Consider the following 19,871-nt stretch of genomic DNA (forward strand, 5'->3'; position numbering starts at 1 on the left):
GAAAAACTCAGCAGGTCTGGCAGCATCAGCGGAGGAGAGCGCAGTTGACGTTTCGAGTCCTCATGACCTTTCAGCAGAACTATTTTTATTTGTTTCTGTTTTTGTTTTGGATTTCCAGCATCCGCAGTTTTTTGCTTTTATCTCTGTGCCCTGCTGATGATCCCTCCCGACAGATGAGGTGACGACAATCACCACTACCACTGCCACTACCAAATGACGATGTCGTCGTCCTGGACTCCAGGACTTGCTTGCAGTCCCAGTCCTGGCCACCGCTGGCGCTGCTGAGACTACAGAGCTGTTGGCCAATCAGATTGGTGTGATTCCACAGGCCGGACCTTAGGCTATTGGAACACACTAAGGTGGATATATGCCTTTCACTGTACCTGTCTAAAAGGGCACCATTGACAACAATAATGATGGATCTGCCTTGCATTTAAGATTAAGGAAGAGAGTTAGGGGTGGCCACCAAAGAGTGAGATTGACTGACCACAAAACCCATTGAAATATGTGAGTGTTGTGCTTTTTTTTTAAGAATGTCGAATGAGCTTAATCTATATTTTGATATGAAATGAGTTACGATTATGAGTCCTGCTTTGGAAGCCAAGTGGAAACAGAAAAGGGGAATGAGTTTGAGAAAAGGCAGATGCAGCAGCCGAGACAACGGCGCCGCTTTTTGGCCCCGGCGGCTGCCGTGGCTGCTGCGCAAGCGCACTGGTGCCGTCTGGCTCAGGGGATTGTGGGTAAGGTGGCGGATGTTGATGTTGATGTTGCCGGGCTCGAGCTCCCGGTCCAGAGGCGGCGGACACGGTCTGTCCGCGCAGGTGAGGGAGGCAGGCGCGGCCGCCCCGAGCCGGGATCCAGGCCAGAGCAGCGCACTCTCTCCCCGGCAGGGGAACCCTGTTCCTGGCTCCTGCTGAGGAATTGCAGCCTGATTTACTACCCCCCCCCCCCCCCACCCCCGGTTTCCGTGGAAAGGAGCCGCCGCCGGGCCTTGGTCACCGCGGCCTCTCCTGCAGCCCGAACCCCCAGGAGAAGCCGCCTTCATACCGGCCGCTGACACTGCCCTGGGGTTTGGATCAGAATCACCGCTGAGACTTCCTCTGGAGAGGGCGGAAACCCGGGCCGTTTTTTTGTGTGGGTTTTGAGGAACCTCCTCCATTTCTTGTGTCTGAAGAGTTTTATTAATGTGGAATGTAGAACTGAGAGCAGCAAATATAGGCTAGACATGAGGATTTTCAATTTAAAATATTCTCCTCCCATAATTTCCAAAACAATAAATAAACACTTCCTGTATTTTTAAACTGAATTTCTCTCATGTCATCCTACAGTTCCCATTTCAGGTCTGCATTTGCAGCTGCTCCTTCATCTGAAGCTGTTCTGCTATGGGCGAATAAGCTGGACGTCAGCACTTTTAACTGCCCTGGGTGTGACTAGAGATATGAAATACTAGATGTTTGACTTACTTACCAAGTCGGTATCTGATTTGGTTTAAAGTGTTGAGTTCTGGGTTACACCATCTGGTTTGGCTCTTAGGCGAACTCCTGTCTAATATTTTGTAATGGTTCGCTGTGTAAAGAGATGGGTCTCTGGGGTGAGATTCGATACTGAGTTTATCACCTGGAAGATAGACAACCATTTTTAATAGAATCTTTGATCAGTGTCTAGGCAAATATTTAGGGGTTAACTTGCTTAGCTTGCTTTCATTTCTTCCTGTTAATTCCCAAGGGGCCTAGCATGCTATTGTTTCCAAGGGATTTCCTGTTTGATCTGCTTGCTATTGTCTGAAGTTCCTAGCTGTTCTGTTGATTAACAATGCGCTATAAGCCACTATGGTCTTGGGTTCAGGGGTGCTAAGCTGGTGGCTAGGGTGACTTACTTAAGACAGGTCTTCCTAGCCACCAGTTTTAGTAAGTCTGCAATGCTTATTCTGATCTTCACTCCTGAGCATTCCCTGCTGCCTGCTCCCTACCCACCATCAGCCCCTATATAACAGCATCTATAGAGTTGCAAGACCAGCCTGAATTCCAGATAACAACATTAAAATGAATAATGAAAAGCTGTAGAACAAGGTTGACCTGTCATAGTTACATTTGGCAGAATATAAAAAATTAAAGTGGAAACAGTTGGACAAGTACAAGAGTCATAGTGAGAAATTTCAGGATGAATGATTTGCAAGGATAAAGCTGTGGAAACAGGTCAAAGCTTAACCTTGTTATGAACGAAATACATTGCAAAGACACATTGCAGTTACTGGGCAGTACTTGTTCTCAGTTTCCACTGCTACTTTTAAGTTTGACAACAGTTGAACTTTCACAATATTGAGATGTGCGTTAATGTTTTTGAATAAATGAGAAATTAAATCCCCACTTATATTTTCATGCTTATACTTGCTATTTTAGAAATTCTACTATGACCGATGGAGTGTAAATTATCAATTTTTAAGGTGGCTGAGGAGAAAAATATGTTTTTGTAAATAAAGCCCTGTAGGATAGCACTAGTGGCATCATTCATGACACTCCAGTGACATTTGGCTGGATAAGGGATTTTAGTGCCAGGGAAGGAAACTTTTCCAGAATGGTTGCATATTGTGTATTCATCTTTTAAAAATACTTTGTATTACAGATGTAAAATTATATAGCGGATGATGATATTGGCTATTCAAGAAAAGCTTGCCTTTATCATTCCCTCTCATATGTCCCAAAGTATACAGTGACTTGTTGGGCATTTACTGTTAGGCAAAAACAATCATTACATGATGAATAAAACTGACCAAATAGTAATTCGGTTATTTTTGGGTTCTTGATTATTGATATAAACATTGTAAATCACAACCATTATGTAATCTGCTTCATTTATTTTTCCATGACGTTTTTTCCATAGTAGAAAAAACTTAGAACATTTTTGATATCAGCAGAAAATATCCCAAGGTCAATGAACGCACTTCGGTAAAGAATAAAGCTCCATTCACTCTGCCCAATGACTTGACATCTTAAAACATACTGCATCATTGTGAAATATTTCAATTTCATCAAAGGCTACACGTTGGCCTATTGACAGAGATTGCCAATTGGTGCTGAATTGCTGATAGCTCTGTGCTGTCAACCCATGCCAGTTAGAAACAGTGTCTACCTGAGCTTATTGCAAATAGGATACTCACAGCCAGTAGACAGAGAATAGTTTTATCGAGCTCGTGGGATTGGAGTTCACACCCCAAACACAACAGACCAATGTACTACCTAATTTAATTTGATAAAGAATTACAAGTCTTGTAGGAACCAGCTGATTGTTTACTGAAAGTTTAATTTTATATGTTTGGACTGGCAGTGACTTCAGAAAGGAGCGTACTTCAGAGGCACTTGCTGAAGATGGGACCTCGACGGAAAAGCATCAAAAAGTGCTTAAATGTGAATGAAGGAGGGGAAGCTGCAAAGCGAGATGAACCAAGGGACTATATGAATCAGTTTTCACATGAAGTGCTCTGTCATATATTCAGGTGTGTGCATGTTTTAAGTGTTTATTTTTTAACTTTTTCATAATAAGGGTTGCGATTAGACTCAAGCCTGCTCTGCCAATCAACCTGATAGTGGCATCAATGCCACTTTCCTGTCTACCCCTTATACCCTCCCTTGTCAGTCAAGAATCTTATCTACCTCTGCCTTAAAAATATTCAATTACTCTGCCTTTGCTGTTGTCTGGAGAAGAGAGTTCCACAGAATCACAAACCTCTGAGAGAAAAAAATTCTCCTCATCTCTATCTTAAATGTTCCCTTATTTTTAAACTGTATCCCACAGTTTGGCATCTCTCGCAAGGGGAAACATCCTCTCAGCATCCATTCTGTCAAGTCCCCACAGGATCTTATATGTTTCAATGAGATCACCCCTCATTCTCCAAGGGATACAGGCCCAACCTGTCCAACCTTCCCTCATAGATAACCAACTGCCTCATCCCAGGAATCAGTCAAGTGAACCTTCTGTGAAAAACTCAGCAGGTCTGGCAGCATCGGTGGAGAAGAAAAGAGTTGACATTTTGAGTCCTCATGACCCTTCAGCAGAACTGAGTGAATCTTAGGAAAGGGGTGAAATATAAGCTGGTTTAAGGTGGAGGGGGTGGGGAGGGGAAGGAGGGGTGGGGAGAGAGAAGTTGGGGGGGGCTGGGGTGGTTGTCGGGACAAGCAAGCAGTGATAGGAGCAGATAATCAAAAGATGTCACAGACAAAAGAACACAGGTGTTGATTTTGGTGATATTATCTAAACGAATGTGCTAATTAATGGATGGTAGGGCACTCAAGGTACAGCTCTAGTGGGAGTGGGGTGGAAAGGCCAGCAGGGCATAAAAGATTTAAAAATAATGGAAATAGGTGGGAAAAGAAAAATCTATATAAATTATTGGAAAAAACAAAAGGAAGGGGGAAGAAACAAAGTGGGTGGGGATGGAGGAGGGAGTTCAAGATCTAAAGTTGTCGAATTCAATATTCAGTCCGGAAAGCTGTAAAGTGCCTAGTCGGAAGATGAGGTGCTGTTCCTCCAGTTTGCGTTGGGCTTCACTGGAACAATGCAGCAAGCCAAGGACAGACATGTGGGCAAGAGAGCAGGGTGCAGTGTTAAAATGGCAAGCGACAGGGCGGTTTGGGTCATTCTTGCGGACAGACTGCAGGTGTTCTGCAAAGCGGTCGCCCAGTTTACGTTTGGTCTCTCCGATGTAGAAGAGACCACATTGGGAGCAACGAATGCAGTCGACTAAGTTGGGGGAAATGCAAGTGAAATGCTGCTTCACTTGAAAGGAGTGTTTGGGCCCTTGGATGGTGCGGAGAGAGGAAGTGAAGGGGCAGGTGTTGCATCTTTTGCGTGGGCATGGAGAGGTGCCATAGGTGGGGGTTGAGGAGTAGGGGGTGATGGAGGAGTGGACCAGGGTGTCCCGGAGGGAACGATCCCTACGGAATGCTGCCGGGGGGGGTGAAGGTCTGCATTCGTTGCTCCCAATGCAGTCTCCTCTACATTGGAGAGACCAAATGTAAACTGGGCAACTGCTTTGCTGAACACCTGCGGTCTGTCCGCAAGAATGACCCAAACCTCCCTGTCGCTTGCCATTTTAACACTGCACCCTGCTCTCTTGCCCACATGTCTGTCCTTGGCTTGCTGCATTGTTCCAGTGAAGCCCAACGCAAACTGGAAGAACAGCACCTCATCTTCCGACTAGACACTTTACAGCCTTCTGGACTGAATATTGAATTCAACAACTTTAGATCTTGAACTCCAGCCCCACCCCCTTTCTGTTTCTTACCCCTTCTTTTGTTTTTTCCAATAATTTATGTAGATTTTTCTTTTCCCACCTATTTCCATTATTTTTAAATCTTTTAAAAATAATGCCCTGCTGGTCTTTCCACCCCATCCCCACTAGAGCTGTACCTTGAGTGCCCTACCATCCATTCTTAATTAGCACATTCGTTTAGATAATATCACCAAAATCAACACCTCTGTGTTCTTTTGTCTGTGACATATTTTGATTATCAGCTCCTATCACTGCTCGCTTGTCCCTACAACCACTCCAGACCCCCCCAACTTCTCCCCCCCCCCAACCTTAAACCAGCTTATATTTCACCCCTTTCCTAAGATTCATTCAGTTCTGCTGAAGGGTCGTGAGGACTCGAAACGTCAACTCTTTTCTTCTCCACCGATGCTGCCAGACCTGAGTTTTTCCAGGTAATTCTGTTTTTGTTTTGGATTTCCAGCATCCGCAGTTTTTTTGTTTTTATCTGAACCTTCTATGAACTCTTTCTGATGCAATTATGTCCTTTCTTAGATAAGGAAACCAGAACTGTATGCAATACTCCAGATGTGGTCTCACCAATGTCCTGTACAACTGTAGCAAAACACTTTTATGTTACATTTCCCTTGCAATAAATGCCAACATTCCTATCTATCTTTGTGTCATCAGTAACTGTACATAAAGTCCCTTCATCCAAATCATTGATGTAGATTGTAACTAGTTGAGGCTCCAGCACTGATCCCTGTGGCACTCCACTTGTAAAAATCCTGTCAACTTGAAAATTACCCATTTATGCCTACTCTCAGTTTCCTGTTAGCTAACCAATCCTCTATCCATGCCAAAATGTTGCACTTATACCACAAACCTTTACATAGTAAACTTTGATGTGGCACCTTGTCATGTGTCTTCTGGAAATCTAAGTACAACATATCCACAGGTTTCCCTTTATTCACATGGCTTGTTGCTTCCTCAAAGAGCTCTAATAAATTAGTCAAACATGATTTCCCTTTCAAAAAATCATGTTGACTGTGCCTGATTCCATTGAGATTTTCTAAATGCCCTGCTATAACCTCCTTCATAATAGATTTCAGCATTTTCCCTATGACAGTTGTTAAGCTAACTAGCCTGTAGATTCTTGCTTTCTATCTACCTCCTTTCTTGAATAGAGGCGTTGCATTTGCTATTATCCAATCTGATGAGACCTTTCCAGAATCTAGAGAATTTTGGAAAATCAAACCCAATACATCTACTATCTCAGCAGCCACTTCTTTTAAGCCCCTAGATGAAGTCCATTAAGACCTGGGGACTTGTCAGCTTTTAGTTCTAATAAATTTCTTGGTACCCTTTCCCTGGTGATTGTAATTGTTTTAAGTTCCTTCCTTTCACCTCTTGATTCACAATTATTTCTGGGATGTTGTTTGTATCCTCTACAGTGAAGAATCACAAAACATCTGTTCAATATATCCACCATTTCCTTATTTTCCATTATTTAATACCGGTTTCTGTCTCTCTAGAGGACCAACACTCACCTTAGTTATTTTTCTCCTTTTTAAATACCTGTTTTTATATTTTTAGCTAGCTTTTTCTCATACTCTAATTTCTCCTTTGTTATTCTTTTAGTCATTTTTTGCTTTTTTAAAAGTATTCTGTCCAATATTCTGATTTGCCACAAATTTTTGCAGAATTTCTTTCAATTTTCTTTCAATTTGATGCTCTCTTAAACTTCCTTAGTTAACCATGGATGGTGCATCTTTCCCTAGAATCTTTCTTTCTCACTGGAATGTATCTTTGTTGAGTGTTATGTAATATCTCCTCAAGTGTCTGCCACTGCATCTCTACTGACCTATTCCTTAACCTAATTTGCCAGTTCACTTTAGCCAGCTCTGTCTTTATGCTCTGATAATTGCCCTTATTTAAGTTTAAAACACTAGTTTTAGACTCTTACCTCCTTCATCAAACTGAATGCAAACTTCAATCATGTTATAAAGGCAAAAAACTGCGGATGCTGGAAATCCAAAACAAAAATAAAAATCATGTTATGATCTCTGCCACCCCTGGGTATCTTTACAATGAGGTAATTAATTAGTCCTGTCTCATTGCACATTATTAGATCTAGACTAGCCTGCTCTCTGGTTGGCTGTAGAACTTGCTGCTCCAAGAAACTGTCTCGAAAACACTATGAGCTCATCTTCCCAGGCTACCTTTGTCAATCTGATTTGCCCAATTTATGTGTAGATTAAAATCACTCATGATTATCGCCATATCTTTGACACAAGCCCCCATTATTTCTTCCTGTATACCCTGTTTTACAGTGTGGTTACTGTTAAGGGGTCTGAAAACTATTCCCACAAAAAAATTCCTACTTTTGCTATTTCTTATCTCAACCCAAACTGATTCTACATCTTGATCTTTAGAGGGAGGATAATCTTAGCTCTAATATATTGTCATCCTTAATTAACAGAGCTACCACTTCAACTTTTCCTAGCTTCCTGTCCTTCTGAAATGTACCCTTGAATATTCAGGTCCCAGCCATTGTCATCTTGCAGCCATGTCTCTATGATGACTATCAGATCATTGTTATGACTATGCAATTGGTACAACTGAGTTCTTTAAAAATCCCAGAGGGAAACTTTAAACAACTGTCATAAACTATAATTTTAAGTGTTATATTTGAGATGTGACTAAATTCAGGAATCAGACCACCAGTTCTTGAGGCTTTACATTAAACTAAATGAAAAGTTTTACTAATTTACACAGGTTAAAATATGTGTGTGTATAAATATATACATGGCAAAAATTACTACTATCATAACTTATAACAAATTCCCAAACTAATCTCCATTAAGGCAACAGCAACCCATAGACTAAACCAGATATCAGGCAAAGCATTTTCACCTTACAAATTCAAAATGAGGCTCCTTTAACTTTGGTTCCTTGCAGACTCCATGGTAGACTTACAGGCTTTGATCTTAAACTAAAACAAAAATACCTGGAAAAACTCAGCAGGTCTGACAGCTTCTGCGGAGAGAAGCACAGTTAATGTTTCGAGTCCGTATGACTCTTCAACAGAACTAAGGAAAAATAGAAAAGAGGTGAAATATAAGCTGGTTTAAGGGGGGGGTGGGACAAGTAGAGCTGGATAGAGGGCCAGTGATAGGTGGAGATAACCAAAAGGTGTCATAGACAAAAGGACAAAGAGTTGTTGAAGCTGGTGATATTATCTAAGGAATGTGATAATAAAGGTATAGATAGCCCTAGTGAGGGTGGGATGGGGGGAAGGGATCGAAATAGGCTAAAAGTCTCCGTTGCATCTGTTCTGATGACGCCACTTTCAAAAACAGTTCCTCTGACATGACTTCCTTCTTCCTTAACCGAGGTTTTCCACCCACAGTGGTTGACAGGGCCCTCAACCATGTCCGGCCCATCTCCCGCGCATCGGCCCTCAAACCTTCCTCTCCCTCCCAGAATCATGATAGGGCTCCCCTTGTCCTCACTTATCACCCCACCAGCCTCCGCATTCAAAGGATCATCCTCCGCCATTTCCGCCAACTCCAGCATGATGCCACCACCAAACCCATCTTCCCTTCACCCCCCCGGCGGCATTCTGCAGAGATCGTTCCCTCCGGGACGCCCTGGTCCACTACTCCATCACCCCCTACACCTCAACCCCCTCCCATGGCACCTTCCCATGCAACTGCAGAAGGTGCAACACTTGCCCCTTCACTTCCCCTCTCCTCACCGTCCAAGGGCCCAAACATTCCTTTCAAGTGAAGCAGCATTTCACTTGCACTTCCCTCAATTTAGTCTACTACATTCGCTGCTCCCAGTGCGGTTTCCTGTACATTGGAGAGACCAAACGCAGACTGGGTGACCGCTTTGCAGAACACCTTCAGTCTGTCCGCAAGCATGACCTAGACCTCCCTGTCGCTTGCCATTTCAACACTCCACCCTGCTCTCATGCCCATATGTCCATCCTTGGCCTGCTGCATTGTTCCAGTGAAGCTCAACGCAAACTGGTGGAACAATGCCTCACCTTCTGACTAAGTGCTTTACAGCCTTCCGGACTGAATATTGATAAAAACAAAAAAAACTGCGGATGCTGGAAATCCAAAACAAAAACAGAATTACCTGGAAAAACTCAGCAGGTCTGGCAGCATCGGCGGAGAAGAAAAGAGTTGACGTTTCGAGTCCTCATGACGCTTCAACAGAACTAGGTGAATCCAAGGAAGGGGTGAAATATAAGCTGGTTTAAGGTGTGTAGGTGGGGGGGAGAGAGAAGTGGAGGGGGGTGGTGTGGTTGTAGGGACAAACAAGCAGTGATAGAAGCAGATCATCAAAAGATGTCACAGACAACAGAACAAAAGAACAAAACAAAAACAGAATTACCTGGAATAACTCAGCAGGTCAGGCAGCATCGGCGGAGAAGAAAAGAGTTGACGTTTCGAGTCCTCATGACCCTTCGACAGAACTATTTTTTTGTTTTTAGAAAAAAAAACACACAGTTGTTAAAGTTGGTGATATTATCTATATAATATCACCAACTTTAACACCTATGTGTTCTTTTGTTCTGTTGTCCGTGACATTTTTTGATGATCTGCTTCTATCACTGCTTGTTTGTCCCTACAACCACACCACCCACCTCCACTTCTCTCCCCCCACCCAAAACCCCCCCACCCCCACCTTAAAGCAGCTTATATTTCACCCCTTCCTTGGATTCACCTAGTTCTGTTGAAGGGTCATGAGGACTCGAAACATCAACTCTTTTCTGCACTGAATATTAAGTTCAACAATTTTAGATCATGAACTCTCTCCTCCATCCCCTTTCAGATCCCCCTTTTTTCCAATAATTTATATAGATTTTTCTTTTCCCACCTATTTCCATTATTTTTAAATATATTTCCATCCATTGTTTTATCTTTGCCTTTTAGCCTATTTCGATCCCTTCCCCCCACCCCCACTAGGGCTATCTGTACCTTTATTATCACATTCCTTAGATAATATCACCAGCTTCAACACCTCTTTGTCCTTTTGTCTATGACATCTTTTGGTTATCTCCACCTATCACTGGCCCTCCATTCAGCCCTACTTGTCCCACCACATCACGCCCCCCCCCACCCCCGCAGCCCCCACCCTTAAACCATATTTCACCACTTTTCTATTTTTCCTTATGAAGAATCATATGGACTCGAAACGTTAACTGTGTTCCTCTCTGCAGATGCTGTCAGACCTGCTGAGTTTTTCCAGGTATTTTTGTTTTTGTTTTGGATTTTCAGCATCTGCAGTTTTTTACTTTTAGGCTTTGATCTTACATTGCTTCTGCTCTGCACACACAACACTGCTAAAGTTATACCTAGCACCGCTCATTGAATGTAAATTCTTATTGAATCACCAACCTCTGAACTAAACCTCTAACAACAAAACCCCTTTCATAGCACCAATTTTACTAGTAATATAAACACATTGCACGGTATCTGCTAGATAGGTGTCAATTTTCAGCCCACTTCTTGAATGCTTTATTCAAAAAATGCAAATGCACTCTATCTCTTCCACATATCAAAACGAGTACACATCAAAGCACCCAGATTAGCTGGCCTTAATCCAATTAAGAGAAACACCCAAACTAAACCTCTATTTTAAAAGAAAAATATTTTCCAATAATATCTACATTAATAGCTTCGTGACAATCATATATCTTTATTTCCAATTGAGTTCTCAATTCATCTGTGTTGTTATAAATTCTGCTTGCATTTAGATACAGAGCCTTTAGTTCTGTGCTTTTACTATTTTTGCAACTTCTAGCCTTACCTCTGGCTCACTCTTAGGTTTGTATGCTCTATTCCTTCTTGCCATGCTCTGATTATGATTACTTTAATTGCTACCTTGCTCCCTTGCCTTGTCTTCTCTCTTTAATTTATTGCATCTTCCCACACTTGATCCCTTGCTCCCACTATTTAATTTAAAGCCCTCTTTACTGCCCTGGTTATACGACTTGCCAGAATTCTGGTCCCAGCATGGTTCAAGTGAAGACCATCCCAACTGTACAGCTCCCACTTTCCTCAAGTACTGGTGCCAGTGCACCATGAATCAAAACCCATTTCACCCACACCAATCTTTGAGCCATGCATTTAACTTTCTGATCATATTTACCCTATGCCAGTTTGCTCGAGCCTTAGGTAATAGCCCAGAGATTATTACCTTTGAGGTTCTGCTTTTTACTTTAGCCCCTAGCTGTTCACACTCCCTCAGCAGAACCTAGTCTTACCTATGTCATTGGTACCAACGTTTGTTTTATTTGATGTGCAAAATACCAGTGTTTTTGTTATATGGTGACGATGTTTGACTGTAAAGCTCAGATGAAATGTTTCAACCTTACTAATAGTTTCCTGACTCAGTAAGTGCTTGTTACTAAGCTGAGCACAGAAGGGACATGGAGGAGAGAAGGGAAAGAAAACAGAAATTGCTGTGCTTGTGAAAATGCACTTCCTATTGATTCATTTTTGTATAGTATGCACATCAATTCTATAGCACCCCCCAAGCTGTGCTAGAGCATATGAATTGCACTCCACCTGCCTAGTATATTTTTAATGAAGGTAGGCATGAGTGTCCACTTTAAAAATTGTTTCAGTAAAGTGTCCCGGGTTCTCATGGGTATGTGTCAGAGTTCTATCATTGGCACTACTGTATATCATTTATGTACCACTTCTTGATAATTCAGAAGTATGAATTAGCTTTCACATAAGCCATACTTTCACAACTCACCTTTTTGATTACATGGCTGCCAGTTACCAGTGACCTGTCTGTAATCAAGCTGTCTCCAGCTGGACAAATATTTGAAGCAGAGGGGCATATAAGGGTATGAGAAGAGAAGCAGGGACATAAGATTAGTTTTGAATCCCTCTTGCAAAGAACCAGCATAGATATGATGGACTGAATGACTTCCTTTTTTACAAATTTCCATCATTTCATAGTCTTTGGTTTTAATGAAATTAAGCTATCTACCATGCACCACTGCCGTGCTTCCTCAGCCAGAAATACAACTTGCAGGTAAACTTCTTCAGTGCTGTTCTTGTCAGCTTCCCCATTTCAATCATATATAAACTGGCTGTGCTCATTTGCTTCCCCTCATCCATGTCTTTGATTAGCTGAATTACCTGGAAAAACTCACCCCTTCCTTGGATTCACCTAGTTCTATTGAAGGGTCATGAGGACTTGAAACGTCAACTCTTTTCTTCTCCGCCGATGCTGCCAGACCTGCTGAGTTTTTCCAGGTAATTCTGTTTTTGTTTTGGATTTCCAGCATCCGCAGTTTTTTTGTTTTTGTTTTTATCTTTGATTAGCTTCTCTGACTTCCTCAGTCCCAGAGAATCAACTTCTAAAATGACTCTCATCTGCAATCATACTTATCTCCAGTTCTGTATACCTGCTCACATCCTATATCATCCAATTTTAACCTTTCTTATCCCTTATATATTTCTTATCTCTTTCTCTATCCTTTAGCACCTTTCACTACATCTTGCCTTCAAAAATCTAAGACCCTGAGGTTTCATTCCAAGATCCTCTTCCTTCACTCCCTCCTCGGCTTGGTATCTACTCACCAGCCAAGTTACTCTAAACTATTCTGAGACATCTTTACATGTAATGAGTACTGTGGAAAGTTGATCATTGACATGGCCATCTGGTTACTTTACTCATTTTCCTCACCAGCTATATTGTTTGTCTACCTTTAACTCTTCCACCCTCATGTAGTCTTCTAGTCCCCTTTATCCCCAATATTCCAGGCCATTCGCCAATATACTCTCAAGCTTTCAACTACTAGTGGTAGTAGTAATACTATTAACATATAATGCAAACCATAGTCTAGGTTTTCTAGAAATGAACTCTGTTATTGTTGTTGATTATGTAAGTATTAGCTCAATGCCCCAGTATCTTGTTTGCAGGTATCTTCCCCTGCAGGACATCATGTGTATGGAATGTTTGTCCCGCAAGTTGAAGGAGGCAGTTACTGTATATATGCGAGTAGTGAAGGTTGTTGACTTGTGTGCTGGCTGCTGGTGGGAGTACATGCCATCAGGTGGGTAAAACATGAAAATTAAAGACAGATTCACATATTGCAGTAGTAGCCATATTAGTTGTGCTCTGAATGTTCCACGAAGTGCTAATGTATTCTTGCAATCAACTAAAAATATACATGCAACTTTTAGACTGTCTGCTAAAAGTCAGTTCCGCCTGCTTTCTTGTACCGGTTCTTTTTAAAGCGTTGAAATCTGAACTTTAAATTCTAAATATTGTGTATAATGTACTTTGCAGGTTAAATGCTGGCTGCCACAATAGTTGACTTTTGTTTACATAGAATCAAGTTTCAATTTCAGGGCAAACTTCCATATTCATTTTAATGGTGTCTGTCACACAGCACGACAAGGCCATTTGGCCCATCGTACCTGTTTTGGCTCTTTGGTAGATTTATCCAATAATTCCCACTCCTCTGCTTTTTCCCATAACCCTGTAAAGTATTTCGCTTCAAATATTTATCCAATTCTGTTTTGAAGGTTGCTATTGAATCTCCTTTACCCTTTCAGGCAGTGCATTCCAGATAATCAAAACTCACTGCATAAAAGAAATCCACAGGCAGGATTTTTCAGTTGGCTTGCAGGGGCGGGCCTGATCGGCCGATGTATAAAATGACAAGCGATGACATTGGGCATGCGTCCCTACATCATCGCGATGTTTTGTTCAGCGGGTGCGCGCCAGAGTCAGCTGCACACCCGCCGATATATAAACAGCCTATTAAGGGCATTAAGAAAGTAATTGATGCAATTGTTAACACTGCCCGTCCAACCTTAAGGTTACAGCCAGGTGAAAAGGCCAAGCAGCCTTCGTGTTCCACGAGCGAGATGAGGTTTCCTAAAGCTTTTATTAAGTAAATCATTTTTCCTACGTATAAAAACATGTCTCATCTCATGTGACACAGTCACATGATGGGACATTTAAATGAATTTTTAATCAATTTATTCGTTAATTACAATAGCAATTCAATCTTCCCAAGGCAACTCCATGCCTCAGGAGATTGAAGCGCTCTTTTGCGCGCATGCATGAAAGAGCGCTGGCCCCGACACCCTCTCCTCCCCCCACCCGCATAGGTGTCGCTGAACGCTATGGCTCGCGTCTTACACTGGGCAGACCTTAATTGGCCCACTCACGTAAAATGGCGGTGTGGAGCCTATCGCGAATAGCTCCACGACCGCTCCTGCCGAGCCCACCCGCCACCTAAAACTTCAGGCCCTTGTTTTGGCCCTGGTTCTTTTGCCAATCACCTTACATCTGTGCACTCTTTATCAACCCTTGTGCCATTGGAAGCAATTTCTCCTTATATGCTTTATCCAAATCCTTCATGGTTTTTGAACCCTTATATCAAATGGTACCATCGTTGCTCAAAGGAGAATAACCCCAGCCTAGAATCAGCAGTCTTTTTCAACACTTGTCATACCTGTGTTGGCTCCTTGAAAGAGTGCTCATGCTTAGTCCCACATCCCTGTTTTGCCCGTAACCCTGTAAGTTCCTCATCCTTAAATATCTACCCAACTCCCTTTTAAAATGGAATCAGATCCCACCACCTTTTCAGATAGAATGTTCCAAATCTTGACAACTGTGGGGGAAAAAATCTACCGCCGTCTCCCCTCAAACCTTTTGTCAATGATTTAAAATCTATGCTGGCTGGTTATTGATCCACTCACCAAGAAGAATAATTTTTTTCTCCATCTCTCTATCAAAACCTCATTATCTTGAAAACCTCTATTAGGCCATTTCTTAGCATTCTCTGTTCCAAGACAAACAGGCCTAATTTTTGCAGTTTTTCTCAACTGAAGTCCCTTATCCATGGCAACATCCTGGTAAACCTCTGTATCCCTTCTAAGGTCTTTACATCTTTCTTGAAGTATGCTGCTTAAATTATCTGCTATACTCCCAGCTGAGCCCTAATGAGTGATTTATATCCATGCTTCTGCCCATTTAACCATTCTGTTTATGTCATCCTGAAGTCTACAACTTTCCTTCTCATGATCTACTATGTTGCTGAGCTTCTTTTCTGTAAAGTTTATAATGCTGCTCCTTATAGCCAAGTCTAGGTTGTTTGTAAAAATTAAGAGAAATGCTGTCCTGTCTCTCCATATAACTGAGGTTCCTCATCCTTGGTGTCATTCTCGTAAATCGCTCTGTGCCCTCTCTAACGCCTGAAGTTTTTATTCAAGTGTGATGCCCAGCCCAGAATGGGGCCTCACCAGTGATTTATAACGGTTTAGCACCACTGCCTCACTTGTGCCCTGCTTCTTTTAATAAAGCCAAGGATCCTTTGTGCCTTATTAACAGCTTTCTCAACTTACTGTGTCAGCTTCAAAGACTTTTGTACTTGGACCATTTTTCTTCCCCGCTCCCCTTTTCCCACCCTCCAAGGTCTCATTGTTGCTGCACTCACTTTAAAAATGTACCATTTAGATAGTTTTGAATTACTGTTTCCAAAGGTTTTTTATGATTTAGCAAGTAAACTAGATTGCTTGTCGTGCACTGTGACTGGGAAGGCAGGCTGACTTGCTCTTGGATTGCTTCCAGTCATGCTTGTAACAAGTTGCCAGGCAGTTTTCAATTGCACTCCAACTTTTGTCTTTCCTCCTCATTCCCACCTACCAGCCACTTCAATAGGCTTACTAAAATTTGAAGTTATGGGAATTAAGGCTGAGAGCTATGTGAATAGCACGTTTCCAGTTATTGTCACTCCACAGTTTAAGGATATGCCAGGCAGTCGAGGAGGATAGTGCAGGAGTTCCAGAAGTGTGTCTCACTCTCCAACCCGTTTCAGTTCTGAATACTGGTGAAACTGATGATGCCTCTGATGATTGCATCCAGAATCAGGTCCATGACACCAAGGCTATCTCAGCTATATAGAGGAGACAGGAGAGGTAGCAAGAAGATTGGAAAGCAATAGTGATAGAGGTTTCTACAGTTATGGGACAGACAGATGTTTCTGCAGCCGCAGATGTAAATCCAGGGTAGTATGTTGCCTCCTTGCTCTGAGGGTCAAGGATGTCATTGAGTGGCTGCAGAGCACTCTGACGGCCGAGGAACAGCCAGCAACTGTGTCCATATCGGTACCAAGAAAATAGGTAGAAAGAGGGATGTGAAAGAAAATAACAAGGGCATCAGAAGCAGTGATCTCTGAATTACTCCGGGTGCAATATGCTCGTGAATATATAAATAGGGTAGAGCAGATGAATGCATGACTGGATTGATGTTGCAAGGAGGACTTTAGATTCCTGGGATATTGAGACCAGTTCTGAGGCATATGGGACCAATACAGGCTGTATAAGTTGCACCTGAAAAGAGCCGGGAGCAACGTCCTTATGGGTTTTGATTGCGATTGGGGAGGGTTTAAACTAAGTTGGAAGGGTAATCAAGATGTAACATTAGAGTGGAAAACCAAGAATTGAGAGAGATAGCCCTAGAATAAGAAACAGTCAGATACTAAGTGGGGTTAGAGTAAGAGGAAATGTGCTAAAGTCTAAATTAGGTTTAGAGTGCATGTATCTGAACACATGGAGTGTGGTAGATCAGGATGATGATTTGCAGGCACATGTAACCAAGAGGGAATATAGTGATGTGGCGATAATAAGACAGGCTCAAAAATGGACAGGACTGGGAACTAAATATTCCTGGATACAAGGCATTCAGGAAAGAAAGGAGGAGGGTTGATGGTATTGATAAAGGAGAATTTTATGCTGCTGGAAGGAGAGGATGTGGCCGAGAGGGGTCAGAAGATAATCTATTTGGTTAGAGCTAAGAAGCAATAGAGATAATCTATTTGGTTAGAGCTACTATTGCACCGCGGGGTGTATTCTGTAACCACCAACTAGTGGGAAAGATACAGAGAAATAAATTTGCAAGGAGTTTACAGAGGTGCAAAAAAGAGTGGATATAATTATCGTAATATAGGCTGGGGAATTTACACATGCAGGCAGAGGGCATGGCTAAGGTACTAAATGAGTACTTTGCATCTGTCTTTCCAAAGAAAGAAGATGCTACTCAAGTCATAGTGAAAGAGGTGGTAGTTGAAATGCTAGATGGGCTAAAATTGATAAAGAGGATATATTAGAAAGGCTAGCTGTACTTACAAGGTGGTAAGTCACCAGGGCTTGATGAGATGCATTCGAGAATACTGAGGGATGTAAGGGTGGAAAATGCATGGCACTGGCCAAAATATTCCAATCTTCTTTAGATACAGGGATGGTGCCAGAGGTCTAGAGAATTGCAAATATTACACCTTTGTTCAAAAAGTAGTGTAAGGATAAGCCCAGCAACTACAGGCTAGTCAATTTAACTTCAGTGGGGGGAAAGTTTCAGAAATGATAGTCAGAAAAATTAGCAGTCACTTGAGCAAATGTGGATTAACTAAGGAAAGTCTGCATGGATTTGTTGAAGGCAAAATATGTTTAATTTGATTGAAATTTTGATGAGATAAGAAAGGATTGTTGAAGGTAATGCGGCTAATTTGGTGTAGACCTCCAAAGGCATTTGTCAAAGTTCCACATAACAAGCCTGTCAGCAAAGTTAAAGCTCATGAAATAAAAGGGATGGTGGCAGCATGGGTATGAGGTTGTCTGAGTGGCAGGAAACAAGTACTAATGAGATTTTTTTATTGGGACTGGAGAAAGTTATACCGTGAGGTTCCCCAGGGGTCACTATTAGGACCACTGGTTTTCTTGATCTGTACTCATGACGTTGGCTTGGCTGTGCAGGGCATGATTTCAAAATTTGCGGATGATTTAAAACTTGGAATTATTTTAAACTGTGAGGAAGAGACTGATAGACTTTACGAGGATATAGAGAGTGGAATGCACTGGCTAGTGACAGATGAAATTTAATGCATAGTAGTGTGAAGTTTATATATTTTGGTTGGAAGATTGAGGAAAAGCAATATATAATAAAGGATACATTTCTAAAGGGTGTGCAGGAGCAGAGGGACCAGGAAGGAAGGTATATGTTCATAAATAGTTGAAGGGCGGTTTAAGAAAGTGGTTGAAAAGGCATATAGAATCCTGGGACTCTATAAATACAGACATGGAGTGCAAAAGCAAGGAAGAAATTGTGACCCTTTATAAAGCACTGGTTTGGCCTCAACTGGAGGATTGTGCCCAATTGTCCAATTCTGAGCAACACACTTCGGGAAGGTTGTGCAGGCTGTAGAAAGGGTGCAGAAAAGATTTACGGCAATAGAATCATAGAACGGTTACAACACAATAAGATGATTCTAGGGACAAGGGATTTCACTTACCAGAATAGATTGGAGATGTTGGGCCTATTCTCCTTGGAGAAGAGTTGGTTGAGAGGAGATTTGGTAGAAATGCTCAACATTGAGGGGTCTGGACAGAATACATAGGGAGACACTGTTCCCATTTGCAGAAGGATTGAGAGCCAAAGAGCATCAAATTAAGTTGAATAACAAAACCAAAGGTTATCTGAGGCAATACTTTTGTGTGCAGCAAGTGGTTAGGATCTGAAATGCATTGCTGGAGAGTGTGGTGGAGGCAGATTCAACCATGGATTTCAAAAGGGAATTTAATAATTATCTGAAGAAAAATGTGCAGGACTATGGTGTAAAGATGTGAGAATGGGACTAGATCAATTCTTGTAGAGAGCTGGCATGGACACGATCAGCCGAATGTCGTCTCCTGTACTGTAACCATTCTATAATTTTATATCCTATGCTTCTGTGCACTTGTATATTAATATGGTGTCAATGTACCATGACCATAAATTGCAGACATCTCTTAATTAGATGCATATTATGGATTGCAATGTCCTTGAGAAATGTTTAGTTATGAGGAGAGATTGGATAGACTGGGATAAAAACAAAAAACAAAAAGCTGCGGATGCTGGAAATCCAAAACAAAAACAGAATTACCTGGAAAAACTCAGCAGGTCTGGCAGCATCGGCGGAGGAGAAAAGAGTTGACGTTTCGAGTCCTCATGACCCTTCGACAGAACTAGGCGTTTCGACTGGTTCTGTCGAAGGGTCATGAGGACTCGAAACGTCAACTCTTTTCTTCTCCGCCGATGCTGCCAGACCTGCTGAGTTTTTCCAGGTAATTCTGTTTCTGTTTTGGATAGACTGGGGTTATTTTCCATGGAGCAGAGGAGATTGAGGGGGGACATGATTGAGGTGTATAATGTTATGAGGGGCATAGATAGGGTAGACAGGAAGGAACTTTTCCATTTGGTGGAGAGATCACTAACCAGAGGGCATAGATTTAAGATAAGGGGCAGGAAGTTTAGTGGGGACGTGAGGAAGAATTTTTTTCACCCAGAGGGTGGTGGGAATCTGGAACTCACTGCCTGAAAAGGTGGTAGAGGCAGAAATCCTCATAACATTTAAAAGTATTTGGATGTGCACTTGCGATGCCATGGCATACAAGGCTATGGGCCTAGTGCTGGAAAATGGGATTAGAATAATTAGGTACTTGTCTGACCGGCGCAGACACGATGGGCCGAAGGACCTTTTTCTGTGCTGTTGACATCTATGACCCTATGATTAAAATTGTGTTCTAATTAATCTGGGTTA

General features: G+C 42.1%; 1 protein-coding gene across 4 annotated transcripts in view; it reads left to right on the forward strand.

Moving 5' to 3' along the window:
* The first annotated feature begins 349 nt into the window (after positions 1–349).
* fbxo38 (F-box protein 38) overlaps positions 350–19,871 on the forward strand; it is a 90,661-nt gene continuing 71,139 nt past the window's right edge. Inside the window, exons 1-3 of one of the 4 annotated variants that reach the window (XM_041193840.1) lie at positions 350–507; positions 3,325–3,493; positions 13,204–13,337. In XM_041193840.1, the coding sequence (XP_041049774.1) occupies positions 3,366–3,493; positions 13,204–13,337 (262 nt within the window). In that variant the 5' untranslated portion in view covers positions 350–507; positions 3,325–3,365. Of the gene's footprint in view, positions 508–730; positions 822–953; positions 1,135–3,324; positions 3,494–13,203; positions 13,338–19,871 lie in introns of those variants that run through there. The other 3 variants (XM_041193839.1, XM_041193838.1, XM_041193842.1) reach the window with 3 other exon arrangements.

Source organism: Carcharodon carcharias, chromosome 8, assembly GCF_017639515.1.
Source record: "Carcharodon carcharias isolate sCarCar2 chromosome 8, sCarCar2.pri, whole genome shotgun sequence".
NCBI lineage: Eukaryota > Metazoa > Chordata > Chondrichthyes > Lamniformes > Lamnidae > Carcharodon > Carcharodon carcharias.